Raw genomic sequence first — 19988 nt, forward strand, 5'->3', positions numbered from 1 at the left:
TGATTCACGAGATTGTGAAGTTATATAGGGAGGCGTATTACACTCTTCGGAGGAGCCATGCAGATCAGGTAGCAACTAAAAGGGCTCGGGAGGAGTCAGTTGCCAGGTTAACCTCAGAGAGGGTGGCTTGGGAATCTGAGAGGGCGGCTTGGGAATCCGAGAGGGCAGCCCTGTTAGATAGATAGAGTCAGTTGGTAGCAGAAAAGGAACAAGTGGCAGTGGGAAAGGAGAAAGAGTTGGGAGAAATTGCAGAGATGATGTGCAGTCAGCTCTGGAGCTTCAGATGGAAGCAGAAGCCGAATTGAAGGTTCAGAAGGAGTAGGTCTACAAGCTACGTGCTGAGCTGAGTAACCTGAGATCACAGACATCTACCATGCCAGCGACCCATTCCCCTGCCTAGTATCTCTGTTTTGATGTCATTAGTTGTGCAATTTTGAATTTTGTTGTGTTGTTGTCCGGAGACGACCTTTCTTTTTGGGGGGGATGATGTAGTCGGTAAACAATTGTAAATCAACCGACGAGTAGATTAGCATGAATGAATTGTTATGGAAGGCCCATTCGGTAAGTATATATACACCATCCGAGATGGATTGTAATCATCATGATAAGCATTATGTAATCCTTTTGGCATATGCGAATAATAAAAGGAGTACTGTTGTTACATGTTCTTGTTTCATTGTCTATATGCATTCATTCATTTACCCCATACGGTAAACATCTCTGTCATAGGATACCCTGTTATCCTATGAATCATCTTCTTAGTGATAGGGTAGGTCCGTTCCAACCAAAATGACATATCGTGAACTTGGCTTAGTATAAGCTTGATCCACTTGTTCCAAAAGTTTCTAGGCATATGGATGATGTGGGTCAACCGCTTGACCTCCAGATGTTTGTGATCTAGCTTAAGCACATCATTTTCCCATAAAGCTTCACAGGCCTGATCTAGCTCGAGATTACCTAGCTCTTGGATAGAACAATGATAAAACGATGTGATATCGTGGATGAGTAATAGAAGAGTGAGCACCTTGAGGATCCTTTTCCTTTGCAATTGCTAGATAGAGTTGGAATTTCAGAGGAGTGCAATTCGAACTTTTTACCAACATCTCTGAACCATTCTTGACCTTCGAACTGGAAGACGCTGCCATACTGCTCAGTGAAGGAAGAATTTCACAATGATGACTTCGCCTAAGAATCTCCTTCAACAGTTTGCACTAAGATTGCTTTGGGGGCTTAAGAAATGCTAAGCTCGAAGAGAATTTTTAAAATGCAGTGAAAACAAAGCTTCTATCTTTACCTTTTATCAGATTTCTGATTTTAGGGCTTCATTTAATGCTCTATACCTGGGTAGGTAAAAGATACTCGGTTTGGTCTTGAAGCTCGGTTATTATAGTCTTTCCATGCTCGGTTGAGTTCGTGACTCAATCGAGTCTATCCATGCTCGGTTAGGTCTAAAAACTCGGTTAGAACTAATAGCTTGGTCTAGTCTTAGTCTATCATCTATCCAAGTGCATCTGATATGCTGATTTGGACTATTTTTCTTGGATGATTGGAGCTTATGTGGAATATGAATTTGATCACAACTCCAGTGATCTCCTTGCATATTTATGTAGAGATGATTGAATCGCCCAATCCATTGTCTTGGGTGTCGATGACCTCACTGATTTCACTTGAATTCTTTGGAGACTTCTTTACCCATTGCTGCTTCATTTGTTTTTTGATTGTGTTATCCTTTGCTTTCTTTTCATCTTCAACTTTTCCTCTATTCATGCAATTCTTTGCTAGATGACCAAGTTCTTTGCATACATAGCATCTTTTGGTAGGATCTCTTTTTCTGAGTTGAGTCTTCATGCAGTTTGGTCCAATGTGCCCAAACTCTCCACATAAATAACATCAGCACCAAGTGTTGTAATCCTAACCAAACATAGCTTTAGCAAGTTGTTTAGTAGGATTCCAATTCTTGGTTCTACACTCTGAAGATTTATGATCCTGTTTGTTGCATGTGAAATATTTTCCTTCAAATTTGGTCTTCTCTGTGCATTCACTTGCTCTATGCCCATGCTCGTTACAACTGTAACATTTGCCATTAAACTTTGACTTTCCATTGCTCCAACACCTGTTTGAAGTATGCCCTATTTTTCCACAATGATTGCATGTAGGTCTTTTATTGTTTTGAGCTCCTTGCTGTGATGACTCTCCTTGTTCAATGTAGCCCAATCCTACTTTACCATTCTATCTCTTCTAGGATATTTCGCTGACTAATTCATGCTTGCTTGTGAATTCATCATTCTTTCATTGGTCTCTTTTTTTGCTCTAAGATCATTCATGAGTCTTTCATTTTCTGTCCTCAGATGGATGACTTCTTAATTTGAATTGTTCAACCGATTTACCGAGTATGCCTGATGTAGTGAAGGTTGGTGGATTTCATTGTCGTTTTCTTCTATCATGGTGCTGAGTAATCTTCTATTTTCTTCTATCATATATTTGTCATCTTTAGCTTGATTCTTTTGTTCCACGACTTAACCTATTCTGACTAGGTAGATCTCTTGTTCCCTTTTCAATTTTCTGACTTCTTGAAGAATAAAGTTCCTTCCAAGTAGATCTTTTATAGTTGCATCTGCTTCATCTAAATTTCTTTCTTTGCAAATATCTTCAATTCTCTCTTCTATATAGAGATTGTCATTCATCTGTGCTGCCAATTCTTTTCTTCTTAGGGATTGAGAGAGTTGCTCCTTTACTTTCTTTATTTTCTCCATGGCCACATGTAGATCCAACTTTTCATTCTCAACTTTTCATTCTCAATGGCCTTCTCTAGCTTGTACACCTCCATTGTTTCTGATCTTTACTCTCAAGCTGCTAAACTTTTTGATAAGAGAACTCAGCTCTGATACCAATTGTTGGAAATGTAATACAAACTAGTTGACTAAAGCGGGGGGGGGGGGGTGAATCAGGAACTACTTAGACTACTTCTCTTGAACCACTTTAATTAGATGTTTAATCTATTTGCATGCATGAAACATTAAAACATTAAAGTAACAACACCATAACACAATATTTGGTAACCCAGAGACCCTCCAAGTAGAAGGTAAAAATGGGGTGGGGATGACACCCACAATGCTTCACTACTACAGTAATAAAGTTGGTTGGTTAAGGCTTACAAACGATCACTTCTAGTGACCTTACCCTGTTATGAGTAATAAGGACTGTTAAGTCCACCTTGTGAAAGGATTTATACAATACAGTTAAGTATGTACTTTGTTAGTAGTTTCTGCAAAGGACTGTTAGGTCCACCCTATTAAAGGATTTGGGACTGATGCACCTGTTAGGATGAACCAGTGGATGATCTCTGAAATGCAACTGTGATTGCTAATGAAGATCCTTTGAAGTAAATTGATCACTTGACTATGATAGATGAGTCTCTTCATTTCCTTGTGACACTTGCAGCCTTCTAGACAATCTGCCCTTCCATATTCGCTAATGATGATACAATGAATAGTTCTTCCACACTTTGGATAAACAAAATATCTCATACTTATATCTATCCAAATAGCTGTTACATAGGTCAGCTACAATAAGAATAGTTCCAAAAACAATCACCAAGTCAGCTCGGTGCAATAACTCAGGTCAATGTCATACTTAGGCAATACTGGAAACACTCGGTCACCACTATCTCCTCGACTAGCTTTGGCACTCGGTAGATGCTAGGTGCACGGTTCACACTGATCCCTCGGTAGACGCTTCTGATTCGGCTTGCACTATTCTGCCATCTTGATTATTACCTTGGAACAAGATTGCTCTGCTAACTCAGTTCATATTGGAGCTCGGTAGACACAATCAACTCGGTTAACACTAGAGCTTGGTGTGAACTATCAACCCGATTTCCACTGAGACTCAGTTGACACTGCAACTTTCTGCAAGGTTAACTTGTTTGCTTTGATCCGCTATGAGTTCAATTAACACTGCATACTAATAACTGGGTTGCAACTGTCTTTTCATTATGACTAAGTGTTTTGACACTAACTGACAATATATCTTGAAACACATTATGCATCCGATAAAGGGCTAGAGATAGAGATATTTTGTAGGCAACAAGGTTTACAACTTCCAACATTTCAAAGGGTCTCACATATTTTGGGGCAAAATTGGTGTGTTTACCAAATTTGATAGCACTCTTCTGGGGTTTTAATTTTAAGAGAACCTTTTCTCCCGCCTCAAATTCTGTGAGTTAGTTTCCCTGGATATTTCATTTTTGTACGTGATTGTTGTTTTCATTGTTTGCCATTGCTTTCGATCAAGTTTCTTGAAATAAAGTTTGTTTCATCCATTAGTTTTTGTAAAGCTGGTTGCAAAAGAAATAACAAGAATAAGTAAATAAACAAATCCCATTTACTCTCAATACTTTCCTCATTGATTCCCATTTTCAAATAAATAAAACAATGGGTTTCTATTACAACTACAACTACATTTATTACAAAATTTTCCCACTACCGTGAATACAAAATTTCAACATTACTCTTTCAGGAAATCGAACACCCTATCCCTGGGTATCCTGTCCGTTTGCTTCTTGGGCTTATTCTGCCCGATACAAGGTGCATGATACATCATAAGTGGATCAATTTGTTTTGAATTCCAAATTTGGATAATTTGTTTCTCACGATTGCCTTCCTAGCATGAGTCTATTTGTCTCTTTCTTTTCTAATTCTATTTAAGGCATTGGCTAATGTTTCATCATCTCAGGGTATGGATTATAATTAGTTATCGAATTTAGGCATGCTCTTCTGAGGGGTCATTCGGGTTCTCATCTTGTTTTCAATCAAACATTTCTATTTCAGTTTTAATTCAATGGTGAATCCAAGGTTCAGTTTCGAACCTAGAGCTCTAATACCTTATGTAACAACCATCTTTCCTACCCCTTAGTTTTCCTATATTAACATTCAAAATGAGTTATTTACATATTCACATGTGTAGGATTAACAGGTGTAACAGATTAACTGATTCTCATGAAATGCCTTAACTAACAAAGGGAGATTTATTTCATTTATTTACTTAAAATAAATATTAAATTGCATGGAAGAGAGAGAGATCATTAACTAGCTAATACATATAAATATCACCTCATATAACAGAAAGGAAATAAATGCAACTGCAACATAAACAAATACATATCTAGTGAACTTGAATGATCATGAAAGGAAATTCAAATCCCCGCTAAACTGTATCAAGATAAGAATGCAGACACATGATTTGTCTTGTGCGAGTCTTGGCTTTGGTGGAGAGGAGCATTCTTGGAGGCTTAACCACCCAACCACAGACCTAGTGTATCTCCCTCTCACTCTTAGCTGAGAATGACCCTACCTTGCACAAGATAAGGCACAGGAACACCATCTTGTCTTGCCCCCTGAGCATCCTGGTGATAAAGTGTCAACTATACAGCTGACTAGACTATGGAACCCTCCTATCAGCCTATCCATCCAACTGCAAGTTATCTTGACCTCTAGTGATCACAACATCATTTGCGAGTAATCCTACCCTACCAAGGATTTACATGGACACTATGTGCTCGATCATCAACCCACCGCTTGACTCGACAAACAAGATTACACCCAATTGCCCAACATGAGCTAACCTGTTTTACAGTTTCAGTCTTACATTTCCTTTTATTGATGTTTAATTTATTAATAATTCAATCTCTTATTTTGCAGGGATGTTCGATAACCATTGTGCATAGACTACACCTTTCATCTCGTTCATGTTCGGCCATCCTTGATGATCCTTGGTGTGACCGTCCATCATTCATAGAATTTGCAGGCTATTTAAACAGTAATAAATTCCCTGCCCTGTGAGGGATTTGATATGATATCAAGAGTAAAACATGGCTTTCAAGAGAATTCACTATTATATTGCAAAGGCACATCTCCATGTCTCACAAACATTTGCAACTTAATGCCTCTGTATGAGGACGTTCAACTTGTACAAATTTATGCTTTAATTCAGAATGAGAACCTCATTTGTTTAAAAAAATAAAGACAAGTTATAGCATATGTCACGGCTCTACGCAAGGCCGGTATGATCATTTCTCATCCATTCGTGCTTGGCTAGTAGGAATTATCAGGCCAATTGGCACATGCAAACAATGCAATAATTGACACAATAATTTATTACCGACTGGCAGAGATGTCAAGTATAAAATATAAACTTTATGATCAAATGAATGACCTGAACGCTTGGATACAATACTGGACAATCTATGAGATTTGATAAGGAAGAAGAGATGCATTTCCAAAATACAACTTGATGACTGTGACACAACAAAGTGTATCTTGAGAATCCCAAGTTGCAAGCTCCAGTGTTGGGCTTAGTTGCAAGCTCCAGTGTTGGGCTTACTGGCCTCTGTCAGCACCACTAATAAGTTGACATTTTACTGATAAAAATGCAGCATACAGTAGTATAGATTTCACTTTTAGAACAAGCCTTTGAGTGGTTTCCTTGGTTACAAGGGAATTATGCCTGACCAAGAAAGAGTTACATGTATGAGAGATTTGCAATGTGGCGAGCACGAGTTATAATCTTGACATAAAAATGCAAAGTGCCAAAATAATAAGGAATCTATGAGAGGCCAATAGATTTCATACATTAATTTAATTTGATGTAAGAAAAGAAGAAGAAACATACAATCCTTCCCATGATTTATTAAATCAATTATACTCATATTATTTATGCATTTTTGTACATGTTATTTATACACATACATATACCTTGTATTTCAAATATACGTATGCTTACACATATGTTATATTTAAATACACATATACATACATTTACATATATGTAACACGTACAAATGTGCATAAGTACTATAGGTATCATTATAATAAATCATGTCTGACATCACAAGAAGGATGCAGAGCATACAAATTCTCAAATCAAAGGTAACAATTGTTTTTACTTCGCTTAATGTTCAAGTGAATATATATTTATGTATCCTTCTAGATTTGATGACCTAGTTAGCTCATGGTAGACACTTGGCATAATCTAGTTTTTCCTGTTTGCTTTTCCTTGACCGTGGTGGTTTAGACTCGTACTTGTTAGCTCGGTGGCAGGTTGATGCCCCTATACCCTATTCCCTCTTTACCAATGCTTGCCCCCATCATTGTGCCTCCTGCAGGAAGAATTAACATGGTGAAAGCATACTTCCACATCATTCAAATGAAAATCAGTTATCAAAACTAATAATCATATTAATTAACCATTTTTCCATTCATGTAATAGCATATGATTAACCAACATCTTCCTTCCACATGAAACACAACGAATAACCTATATTTTCATTCATGTGAACTCAAAATGAGTATCTAGTTTAAACAAACATTTCGGATTAGCTTGAAATATCGACGACTAAATAAGTTTTGAAAAATTAACAAAATAGGGTATGTAACATTTGCTATGACTCTAAGCTCAAATATCCAGCCACCGACCTTATAAGCGCAATTGGGTGTTTAGAGATCATAAATTGCTATCTTTCTATTTCCATCTTCTTCAACCGAATGAATACCTGTCCATTACAAGAGTCAAATAGTAGTAAATGGGTGGGTAGTTTACTAAATAGTTAATCTATATTACAATTTACTAAATATTTAATACACAGTAAGTTAGTAAATAAATATAGATTAAATGCATGTATTGTCCTCTTTTTTGGCGAGTCTGTGTAGTTGATTGAGTCAGTTTATCGTAGTGACCCTCATGAGCTGACAGTGAGATTTGGGGGTATCAGTTGTGGGCTTACTATTTTTAGTAAGTCTAATTTGGGCATTTGTCATATTTGGCAGTGTAGTTGGTGGCGCTAGCAATTGGTCAGCACTTGCATTGGATGGGGCTATTTATTGCACGAGTTCATATTTATTAACTAATTATTAAGGTTTCATTATCACAATACTGTTTTATTATATTTAATGTTATAAAATGAAGTTGTGTTGGTGAAGCTTCTTAAGTGGAGTTACATTTGGGAAACTAAGTGCCATTTGGGGATTACAAATATGAGCTCATTGTGAAGAAAAAATCATGCGATTGTCTATATTTCTTTTGTTGACTTTGTCAGGATCCCTGAGGTTGATGATTCTATGCGCTTGCTGAAGTATAGGGATTTGAAGGTGGGAAGTGTATTAAATCACTACTGAGGTATGATGATTTCGTTATATTTTAGATTTTGGTTTACTCTCCTTTAGTGTAATTGTCTGAGGCTCGAAGATATTGTTGTTGGTAAGAAACATTACTTTGTTGGGGACTTTAAGATCTGCATTTTTGAGAATTTTGGAGTGTCTTCTATATCTGTGTTTACTGTGGCTTAGAAGACTGTGATTTGTTGGAGTCAGCATTTATATTTCAGTTGCAATTGAGTAGTTCGATCAATTGAAATCCACTGTTAGAGTTTGGCGTCTAGTAACTGGTGGCACTGTGGGTCTTTTCATTGCCAAATGATCTCATTTATATGCAATATTCAGGCATCTAAAAATTCTGATATTAGGTACTGTGGTTGCATGTGTTGGGCATTGGGATTACTGTTGCTTGGTGTTCATTAAATCTGCATATACAAACGACTAGTTGGAGGGTTCGAATTTCATATTGAAGGCCCAGTATTCATGTGCGGCTGGCAATTTTACTATTGTTTTGAGCATGTATTGGGTGGCATATTAAACCCTATCAGGTGCATGATTAAGTCATCATAGCTGGACAGTCCTTGCATACTTGCATACAAGTTCTAACACCATTACTAGCAAGTCTCCTCACTGTTGCGGCTATCATTACCAAGTCGGGCATCTGTGATAAACACCACTGTCAAGGCATGGTGATAGTGCTGTGTAGGGGCAATCTGGGCACCCAGAATATATAAATTTCAGCGTGGGTATTTGGGAGCTCTTGTGAAGCCACATTGAAAAATTTGGGCATCAACATTATGCACAATAGCATAAACAATTAGGTTCTTGATTTGTAATATGCATTAATATGCATTAATGATAAAAGCCTACATTCTGAAATTTAAAGAAAATTACAAGTTGATATTAGAATAATTTTTAATGCTCACTATTGTAGCTTATTGTAAATATTAGAATGTTTCTAATATTTAGGTGTAGTCTAGAATAGAATGTTTCTATTCTATTCGACTCTCCTTCTGTATATATAGATCATTTTGATCTCTGTTTAATCAATCAAGTATTCTGCCATTTACGTTTGTAACATGGTATTAAAGCCTTTATAGGGATTTTTTCGAAAAATTTATAATTTCTTTCGAAATTATTTGCCAAATTTTTTGAAATTATTTCTAAGGATTTCTCTATAGCCCGTCCAGAATTTCTACTTCTTTGAGAAATTTATCTGTGCACATCTGAGTTTCAGCTAGGGTTTAAATCCTTTGTGCAAATCGCGTCTTCATCTACTGGCGTTCTTGGAAAATCGTGGATTTGTTTTCTGCCTTTTTTTTCTTGGAAACCCATGGCTTAGTCTATAAATCACAAATCTGGAGGTTGTTTCTTCAAATCTAGAGGTCGTTTTTTCAAATTTGTAAAAATGTGGACGTTTTCTCTGCAACACGCAATTTTGGGGGCCGAACTCTGCAAATCGCGGCTTAATCTTGGTTGGCTTGCATCTGCACTTAGAAGCCGTCATTCAATCTTGCAAATCCGACTGCAAACACTACAATTTTTTACCAAATCCGCCATTTCTCTGCTTATTCGACCTCCCTGGTCGCCGACTGTTATTCTGCTTGAAACCCTAGTTTTTTGACCTTAGAAATTTTTTTTTGTTTTCAAATTCTTGGAGGGTTTTTTGAGATCTCAAATGGGTCTTCATCAGAATTTTGTGGGTGCCTCGATTTTTGTGCGTTGATTTTGAGCCAACAGATCCAAATTCTGACAGCGTATTATTTCTAGGTTTTTCAAGCTCTTGTCTGTGTACTCTGATTTTTTTGGGTCTTTTATTTTATCACCTCGAAGTTTGTGCCATTTGAGATATTTGCATATTATGAGCATCTGTATCAGTAGCATCAGCAGTCAGAGTCAATTAAAAGACAAGCGAATGCTGCTCAACACTCAGAGTAGAAAGAATCTATCTATCATGCCTTTATGGCCAGCATACCTGCAGATCATGTGAAATATTTTGCTTGGTACATAGATTCTGGTGCCTCCTGACATTTCACTCACAGGCGTGATTGGTTTGTTGAATTCACTCCTTATTTTGACTTAGTAATCTTTGGAGGCAACGAAGAATACAATATTGTCGGCAAGGGCAATGTTCAGATTCAATCCAGAGGAAAAAGACTCATCTTCCTCAATGTATGTTATGTTTCTGGCATGAAACATAATCTTCTGTCTGTTAGTCAGATTATAAAGCACTCCCCTTAGTTGGATGTCATTTTCAGTGGAAATAAGTGTTCAATTATTGATCGTGCTTCTCGCACTACACTTGTTGTCGGTCTTGAGGATCATGGTATTTATAGGCTTGTAGATTTAGGCGATTCCCTTGAGCATGCCTTTATCGGCAAATCATTTGCTCTCAGCAGCCTCTGGCATCAGCGATACGGTCACCTGAACATTCAATATCTAGCACAATTGGCTTGGGATAATTTAGTCCATGGCCTACTTTGATATCCAGAGCCAAAACCATCACGTTTGTGGAGCTTGCCAAGCAGGGAAGCAACATAGGACACCATTTAAGGATGGTGAATCATGGCGGGCATCTAAAGTACTCCAGCTGGTCCACGCTGATGTATGTGGCCCTATGAATACTCCTTCTGTTACTGGGAACATGTACTTCTTACTCTTTGTGGATGATTTCAGTCGCAAAATGTGGGTATATTTTCTTAAGCAAAAATCAGATGCTTTTCCTGTATTTCAGCAGTTTAAAGCTCTAGTAGAAAAAGAGTTTGGTTCCTCTATTCGTACTCTTAGGACCGATAATGGGGGGGAATTTTGTTCTTCTGCCTTCTCTACCTTCTGTACTACTCATGGCATTAGACATCAGTTCACCACACCTCACACCCCTCACTAAAACGGTGTTGTAGAGCGTCGAAACCCGTACCATCATAGAAATGGCTAGGGCTATGCTAGAACATTGAAATGTTCCCATAAAATATTGGGCAGAAGCAGTATCCATAGCTGTCTATCTTCTTAATCGGTCACCCACCCTTGCAGTTAACTATAAGACTCCTGAGAAAGCTTGGTCTGGTCGCAAACCTAGGATCAACCATTTGAAAGTTTGTGGCTCTCTAGCATATGTATGGATTCCTAATGCCAAACGCACTAAGTTGGATTCCAAAAGCCAGAAACTCATGTTTACAGGATACAGTCACACACATAAGGCCTACAGATTGATTGATGTAAATACTGATAGTTTAATCTTCAGTTGTGATGTTGTGTTTGATGAGGAATTCAGACCATTTCCGTTCTCTACCTCCCCACCGCATTTCGAGATTCAGTCTTTAGCAATCTCTGACTTGGGTTCTATTTTATATGAGTCATCTGATGCTACTGATAATACAACTCCTCAGCCACTTCTCGATAATACATCTCCTGCTTCTGCTCCTCATCCAGCTATTTCGACAGCATCCGATATTGGCTCCTCGACCTTTCAGCCAAAATGGTGGGCTCAAACAATTAGTGATCTTCGTCTTGATGAACTCATTGAGAGTAGAACCTCTAGAAATAAGAGCATTCAACACAACACAGTTAATGTTGTGCTTATGGCCAACATCCACAGTATCCCTGAGCCCTAGACATATGCAGAGGCCAAAGGAATTCCAGAATGGGAACAGGCAATGGATGCTAAGCTTCAGAGTCTTCAAAAGAATCACACCTGGGTTCTTTCAAATCTTCCTCCAGGGAAGAATCCCATTAGCTGTAAATGGGTCTATAAGGTCAAGTATAATGTAGATGGTACCTTGAACAAATACAAAGCCAAACTTGTTACTCCAGGATTCACCCAGCACGAAGGCATTGATTATGAGGAGACCTTTGCTCCAACAGCCAAGATGAGCAATATTCGCATTCTTCTTGCTATTGCAGCTCAGTATGGTTGGAAAGTTCATCAGATGGATGTAAAGAGTGCTTTTCTCAATGGTGAATTATAGGAAGTAGTCTACATGACGCAGCCCCTAGGTTTCAAGGTTGCCGGTTCAAAACCAAAAGTATGTAGACTCCAAAAGGCCATCTATGGTCTTAAACAAGCCCCTCGGGCTTGGTACATAAAGATTGATTAGTACTTGGTTAATCAGGGATTTCAGCGCAGCCCGTCAAAGAGTAATCTGTATATTAAACACTTTGGTAATGATATTCTTTTTCTTGTTGTCTATGTGGATGATTTGATCATTACTGAGAGTTCTAAACATTTGATTTCAAATATCAAACAGGATCTATGTAGAACTTTTGATATGACCGATCTCGGATTGCTTCATTATTGTTTAGGTATTGAGGTTTGGCAGACTGACAACAGTATTTTTTTGTCTTAGCCCAAGTATGCTAGAAATTTGCTTGATAGGTTTCGAATGCAGGATTGCAAACCTGCCTCCACTCCTATGGAGACTGGTCTGAAATTGTTTGGACAATCTAATTCTCCTACTACTACTAGACTTGATCTCAGTTTTGCAGTCAACTATATCTCATGGTTCATGACGAACCCCAAGACTGATCATTGGATTGCAGCAAAACGTGTGTTACGCTATGTACATGGTACTTTAGATTATGGTCTTCTTTACACAAGGAGTACTACTCAGCTCAATGGATTCACCGATTCTGATTGGGCTGGCTTAGTTGATGACAGGAAATCTACTTCTGGCTATGTGTTCAGTATCGGATTTGCAGCAGTTACCTGGACCAGTAAGAAGCAATAGGCACATGCACTCTCTTCTACAGAAGCATAATATAGAGGAGTTGTCAAGGCAGCTTGTGAAGCAGTTTGGCTTTGTTAGATGCTTGCAGATATGCATATTCCTCAAGCAAGTTTGACTTCTTTGTTTTCAGACAATTAGGTAGTACTCAAACTTGCCAAAAACTCAATGTTTCATGAACGAACCAAGCAAATAGAGCTTTATTGCCATTATATCCGATAGTTAGTAGAAGATGGATCTATTCAGTTACTCTATGTCCCTACCTCAGAGCAACCAACAGATATTTTCACAAAACCCCTTGGTCCTGACAAGTTTGTTAAATTCAGGGGATCTATTGGTGTAGTAAATAGATTGAGCTTTAAGGGGGGGTATTAGAATAATCTTTAATGTTCACTATTGTACCTTATTGTAAATATTAGAATGTTTCTAATATTTAGGTGTAGTCTAGAATAGAATGTTTCTATTCTATTCAACTCACCTTTTGTATATATAGATCATTTTGATCTCTGTTTAATCAATCAAGTATTCTGCCATTTACGTTTGTAACAGTTAATACAAGTAAGAGATCAATTCAATAAAGAGCTAGTTGGGATATAACAGTAGGTTCAAAATTTTGTTGGCTAAGTGTTTGATGAAACATCAAACCATTGAATTGTGAAAGAAATTCGGTGATTGTAAAAGTTATAATGGCCGGTTGGGGTTACTACAGTGGTATCAAAGTGGTTTCCTACTAGAATGCAAGGAATTGGAGCTCAGATTTAGAGGTTGTATAGAGGTTGAAAATGTTGTATTCTGTATTTGATTATTCTGCATTATGGCACAAAGATTCATTGCAGGTATACATTATACCCGCAGAGGTTGTACTTCTCCACCTAAAGATGGAGAATCTGATATTCAGTTTGGTTTGATTGTCGACAAGGGTGTTGATAGTCTGGGTGGTTCTGCAAGTACGGGATACAAAGATGTTAGCATAGGCTCTGCGATTAGTAGAGAGGCTAGAGAGACATTCAGGGACTTGGTAGCTGGACAATGCCATGTTGCTGGGGTATTGCAGCAACTTTCTGATATACTGAAACATATTGTTTTACATAGAGATTAGAGTAGGAAGCGAAGTGCTCGTGATGCTTCTGTTAGTTCACACCAATCCCTAGAAGATGACAGATACAGTGATTGTGACATGGCTAGAGTTGAGGATTGGGGTAAGATAGTTGAGAGGGTTAACAGGACTAGACAAGCGGGCACATATGACAGGCTGCAGAGGCCCACATTTTTGAGACCCGAGGTGGATGCAATTAGTATTGAGCCTAAGGCTGCACCTTTTGTAGATGACATGATGACACACTTTGTGGAGTGGTACGCTTTACCACAAGCGATTAAGAAACATCTAAATTTTGATAAATTTTTGACACATAACCGGGAGCATTCTAGAGGTAGGCTTGCATCGAATAGACAAAGGCCTAGGAAGGTGGCTAGTAAGATTGTGCATTTTGATACCTTGGTAGCTACGAATGTGCAGGACATTCTTTTTGAGTCACCACACGACAATGCTCAAGTGTTGGACACATTGGATGTGGAGTATGATTGGGTTTCATGTTAGGTTGAGTCGAATGGTGTTGTTGTTGGCATGAGTTCCTAGGGTCGTGCATTTGATTGTGATGCAGTGATAGTGAGAGCATGCGATGTTATTGTCAGATCAATAGCTACTTTCATGCCAATTGAGCCATCTATTGAGATGTTTAGTAGTATGCCTGCGGTTGTTGATGTGTTCACTGATGTTGTTGATTTTGAGGAGAGCGATGTAGAGATAGAACCATGTCATACTACATATCAGCGCAATATCGTGGTTCATTTGGTGGACAATCCTATGTTTGATATGGGTGTGGCATTGACTTAGGACAATCCATTTTTTGAGGTTGAAGTTGATCACTCACCTAAGTGGAGCTGGGCACAATTTACACCATCTGCAGACATAGTTAAGTTTCCTATAGCAGCAATTGATGATGATTAGGATTCCAGTGCAATATATATTGTGGAGAGTGCATATAGCTTCATATTCAATCCACATGTACAAGGTATATATCGAGTGCAAAGTTTGTCTCTATCTAAGTTGGATTGTTGGTAGGGTAGTTGGGTGGATACAGTGAAGTGGAGTATATTGAGATCTCCTATGGAGTTGTTTTCTAGTAATACCCCGACTTCTACATCATCAGTGCAAGTTTTGGGTGTTATGTTGTAGGTTATGTTGTTTGTTCTAATGATGTTAGTAGTATGCAGTTGGTTCAGTGTTGATAGGGATGTGAAGTGCTTCTTCATTTGGGACCTAGATGGAGGTTGGATTTCAGTGTGTTGTTGGATTTCTTGAGGACAAACAATTTTAGGGAGGGAGGACTATAATGTCCCCATTTTTGGTGAGTCTCTGTAGTTGATTGAGTAAATTCATCATAGGGACTCTCATAAGATGATAGTGAGATTTGGGGGGTCTCGATGATGGACTTACTATTTTTATTAAGTCTAATTTGGGCAGTTGCCATATTTGGCAGTGCAGTTAGTGGCATTGGCAGTTGGACATTGGATGGGGCTATATATTGTATGGGTTCATATTTATTAATTAATTATTCAGGTTTCATTATTATAATGGCACTTTATTATATTTAATGTTATAAAATGATGTGTTGGTGAGGCTTCTTAAGTGGAGTTACGTTTGGGAAACTAGGTGCCATTTGGGGGTTATAAATATGAGCTCATTGTGAAGGAAAAAGCATCTAATTGTCTATTTTGCTTTTGTTATCTTTGTGATGATTCCTGAGGTTGATGATTTTCTGCCCTTGCTGAAGTATAAGGGTTTGAAGGTGGGAAGTGTATTGAATCACTGTTGAGGTATAGTGATTTCCTTATATTTTGAATTTTGGTTGAATCTCCTTTACTGTAATTGTTTGTGCCTAGGAGATATTGTTGTTGCTGAGAAACATTACTTTGATGAGAACTTTAAGATCTGTATTTCTGAGAATTCTGGAGTGTCTTCTATTTCTGTGTTTACTGTCGGTTAGAAGATAGTGATTTATTGGAGTCAGCATTTATATCAGTTGCAATTGAGGCATTTGATCAATTGGAATTCATTGTCAGAGTTTGGCATCTAGTGACTGGTGGCAACATGGGTATTTTCATCACCAAATGATCTCATTTATATGCAGTATTCAGGCGTCTCAACATTCTGGTATTAGGCACTGTGGTTGTATGTGCTGGCCGTTGAGATTACTGTTGCTTGGCATTCATTAAATCTGCATATACAAGCGACTAGTTGGAGGGTTCGAATTGCATATTGAAGGGTTAATATTCATGTGTGGCAGGGCAATTTTACTACTGTTTTTACTATTTTAACACATATTGGGCGGCATATTAAATCCTATTGGGTGCATGATTATTTCATTATAGCTGGGCGGTCCTTCTATACAAGTTCTAATGCTATTACTGCCGAGTCTCCTCACTGTTGTGGCTATCATTACCAAGTCAGGCATCTGCAATAAATGCCACTGTTAAGCTGTGGTGATATTGTTGTACAGGGGCAATCTGGGTGCCTACAACATATACATTTCAGTGTCAGTATTTGGGAGCTCTTGTGAAGTCATGTTGAAAAGTTCAGGCATCAGCATTATGCACATTTTCATAAATCGTCAGGTATTTAATTTGCAATTGATATGTATCTATATTTAGCTGATGCTATACTTGTTCCAATCACTAATTCTTGACATCTAATTTCAGTTTATTGTATTGGTTAGAATATGATGAGGGAATTCTATTAGATCTGTCATGGTAATATGCATTAATGATATAATCTACATTATGAAATTTAAAGAAAATTACAAGTTAATACAAGTAGGATCAACTCAATAAAGAGCTAGTTGGGATATTACAGTGGGATCAAAAGTTCGTTGGCAAAGTGTTTGACGAAACGTCAAACCATTGAATTGTGAAAGAAATTTGGTGATTGTAAAAGTTATAACTAGTTGGGGTTATTACAATGCATTAGTTTAATTTAATCTATATTACAGTTTACTAAATATTTGATATTTTATTAATTTAATATATAGTAACTTAGTGACAATATCAATTTAAAAAAAAAATTCATTGGTTTAATTAACTATTTTAAAATTTTATTTAATTATCAAATTATATATATTCATACTATTTTTAAAATTGTTACAAATTATGTTTGATCTCAAACTTATCTAATATATGAATTTTTATTCTTATGCTTGGAGACTTCCAGTATCAGTACCTATAGAAAATGGTTGGTGGCATAAAGAGGGACCCTTTATGGAAACATGGGATCCTGGGACCAAATCAGGGAGATGGTCAATGTTTCTATTGTCTTAAGAATATATGGAAAACTCGCAATTTAATCTCTGAGTTTTAAAAACTTGACCAAATCAGGGAGATGGCCAATGTTTCTGTTGTCTTAAGAATATATGGAAAACTCGCAATTTAATCTCTGAGTTTTAAAAACTCACTGAGTTATACAACTCAGCGAGTTTTTCTGAGAAAAACTCACAGCATGATCAGAGGTGCCAAGTTTTTAGCAAAACCGTGACGAGTTGTTAAAAAACACTCATTAGTGTGGCAAAATCAAAGGTTTAAACACCCAAAAACATCTTTTTTTGATAGCAATTTTGCATTGTGGATCATTGTTTCAGCACCTAAAAGAAAAAAATGTCATTTTTGAATCTCATTTTTTCAGCTTAGGGGAGGAGGATTTATACAAAAATAACATTTAAATATAATTACATAAGTTTTACTTTAAGTTATATTTTTATAAATATTGTTAGGAAGTTTGAGATAGGTTTCAGCTTCATAGAATGTAGATTCTAGATTTTGGGGCTTTTTGAAAAATTCTAGGCTTAGCCAATTTTCAGGATTCAACATACCTTCAATAGTGTTATCTCCCATAACTTGTCTTGGCTATTTGAGTTCAAATTGAAGTTGGAACAAGGATTTTCTAATGATTCTAACTCATTTCTCATAAATCACTTGGTTTTAATTCTATATTCTTGAGTCCTAAGAGACTTAGCTCAACCACTTGCTCACACCCAAGACAAACATTACTTTCCATTAAGCAAAAATTGCTGAAACTCACTCTTGAACTATTTTGCTACAATGTATTTGCTTCTAGTTTTGTAGAAACTATTTACTATTTTTCTTCCCGCCATTAGCATTTCGTATGAGAATGTGATTTTGTACTCACTTTGCATTTACATATGTCTAAGCTCTGCTTGTTTCTTTTGTGCTTTGATTAATTAACTCATTAGATGCATCTTCTCATTGATTTTTTCAAAAAATATATATTATTAGTTAAATTTAAGCTATTTTTTAGGTTCATGATTTTTTCCACGAGTTTTTGTAAAACCTGATCGAATTTTTCCTTACTTTTTTTTGGGGCTTTGTGATTTTTTGCCAAGTGCAAGTTTTCCATCTATAGTCTTAAGCATATGACTTTGGGCATAAGCTGACTGAAATATCATCTTGCATTTCCATGCAATGCTATTACACCATGTGATAAATGTCTAGAAGAGGCTATAAGAGAGGCTTTGACAAGCCTTGAAGCATGATCACAAAAGAAGATAGGAGAAAAGAGGATATCAGAGGCCGTGGCAGCTCCAATGGGGGATTTTAGGTCTACAAATACAGGGTCAGAAACAGATGCAAATGCTTTTTCTTCCATTGGACCATAGATACGAGGATTGGGACATATGGGTGGGTTTATATCAGACTTTTGCCTTCCACATAGCACTCTTGGTGCTCAACCCGAATTGCTAAGCACTGCATGGAACAAAGAGATGCATTCAAAGATAAAGAGTGGAAGTTGCAAGATTTTGGTACTACAATGATATTCCCTTCAATACTTTATGTAGTCCATATTGGGATCAATAGGTCACTTTGATTTTTTCGTGTTTGGTAAGCAGTTCAAGCCCCTAACTTGTTATGAGGTGAGTGGGCCGATGTTAGATGATGAGGTAAAAGGCATTCATCAACTTGTGGAAGAGCAAAGAAAAGTTTGGAAATAGAGAGACTGCACTATTGTATCTGATTAATGGATAGATGGCACGAATAGGACGCTCATCAACTTTCTAGTTGCTTCAGGGGGACAATTAGTATTTCTAAAAGCAATTGTTGCCTCTGATCAAGTGAAAAATGCAGAAAATATGTGCAACATGTTGGATAAAGTGGTAGTGGAAGTGGGAGTGGCTAATGTCATCCAAATTGTGATTGATAATGTAGTTGTGTATGTGGGAGAGATAGACTTTTGATGGAGATCCATCCAACATTCTTTTGGAGCCCTTGTGCTGCCCATTGTCTTGACTTGCTCCTTGAGGACCTAGGGAGAGTAAGTTGGGTGGAGAAGGTGGTTGAAGAGGGAAGGAATATCACAAAGTACATCTACAATAACACATGGGTCCTAAGTCTTATGAGAGAGCACACAACTGGTCAGGATCTTGTGCAAGTAGGAGTCGCATGCTTTGCTATTTCTTTTCTCATCCTGTAAAGCATATTGCCCACATTGAACGACATGATGCATATGGTCATGATTGTGAAATGGTTGGGGAGTCCTTATGCCAAGAAGCCTGAAGCAGAGAAGGTTGTGAAGGTTGTGATTGATGTTAGATATGGCAATGCAAGTTTTCAAGTCTTAATTGATGATTTATTATTCAATTTTCAAATATTGCAATTTGCTGATTTTTGTATAATTTTTTATGTCCAGGTGTCAGAACCATTAGTGAGGGTTCTAGAGATGGCAGATGGGGACAAAAAACCCATGGGGTATCTATATGAGGCAAATGATTCCTATTCCTTTGACAAGATCCGTACTTCATGAGATATTTTAACACTCATTTCTTTGGTTAATTGGTTCTTGTATCCTTTGGCAACTTCCGAACCTCATTAGGTATTTTAATAGTCATTTCTATGCACTTTCTAATGACCGCAGTAAAGTGCCTGAAAGATGGATGTATAAACGATTTTCTGGCATCAATAGGCTATTTTTATAAATTGTGACAACAGTTTTAATTTTCATGAGCCATCTTTAAGATTGTTGTAGGAAGGTTTTTAGATTTTTTATCACAAC

At 37.4% G+C, this 19988-nt stretch overlaps 1 protein-coding gene across 3 annotated transcripts in view; it reads left to right on the top strand.

Moving 5' to 3' along the window:
* Positions 1-19988, top strand: part of ATAB2 (RNA binding protein) — an 84199-nt gene that overhangs the window by 63093 nt on the left and 1118 nt on the right. The window contains exon 5 of one of the 3 annotated variants that reach the window (XM_089826121.1): positions 16432-16533. The exons of 1 other annotated variant lie outside the window; for it this stretch is intronic. In XM_089826121.1, coding sequence (XP_089682247.1) covers positions 16432-16502 — 71 coding nt within the window. In that variant the 3' untranslated portion in view covers positions 16503-16533. Of the gene's footprint in view, positions 1-8092; positions 8168-16431; positions 16534-19988 lie in introns of those variants that run through there. One more of the 3 variants, XM_089826122.1, reaches the window with a different exon arrangement.

Source organism: Cupressus sempervirens, chromosome 4 (genome assembly GCF_028749045.1).
Source record: "Cupressus sempervirens isolate cs-2001-9-10 chromosome 4, ASM2874904v1, whole genome shotgun sequence".
In the NCBI taxonomy this organism is placed as follows: Eukaryota; Viridiplantae; Streptophyta; class Pinopsida; order Cupressales; family Cupressaceae; genus Cupressus; species Cupressus sempervirens.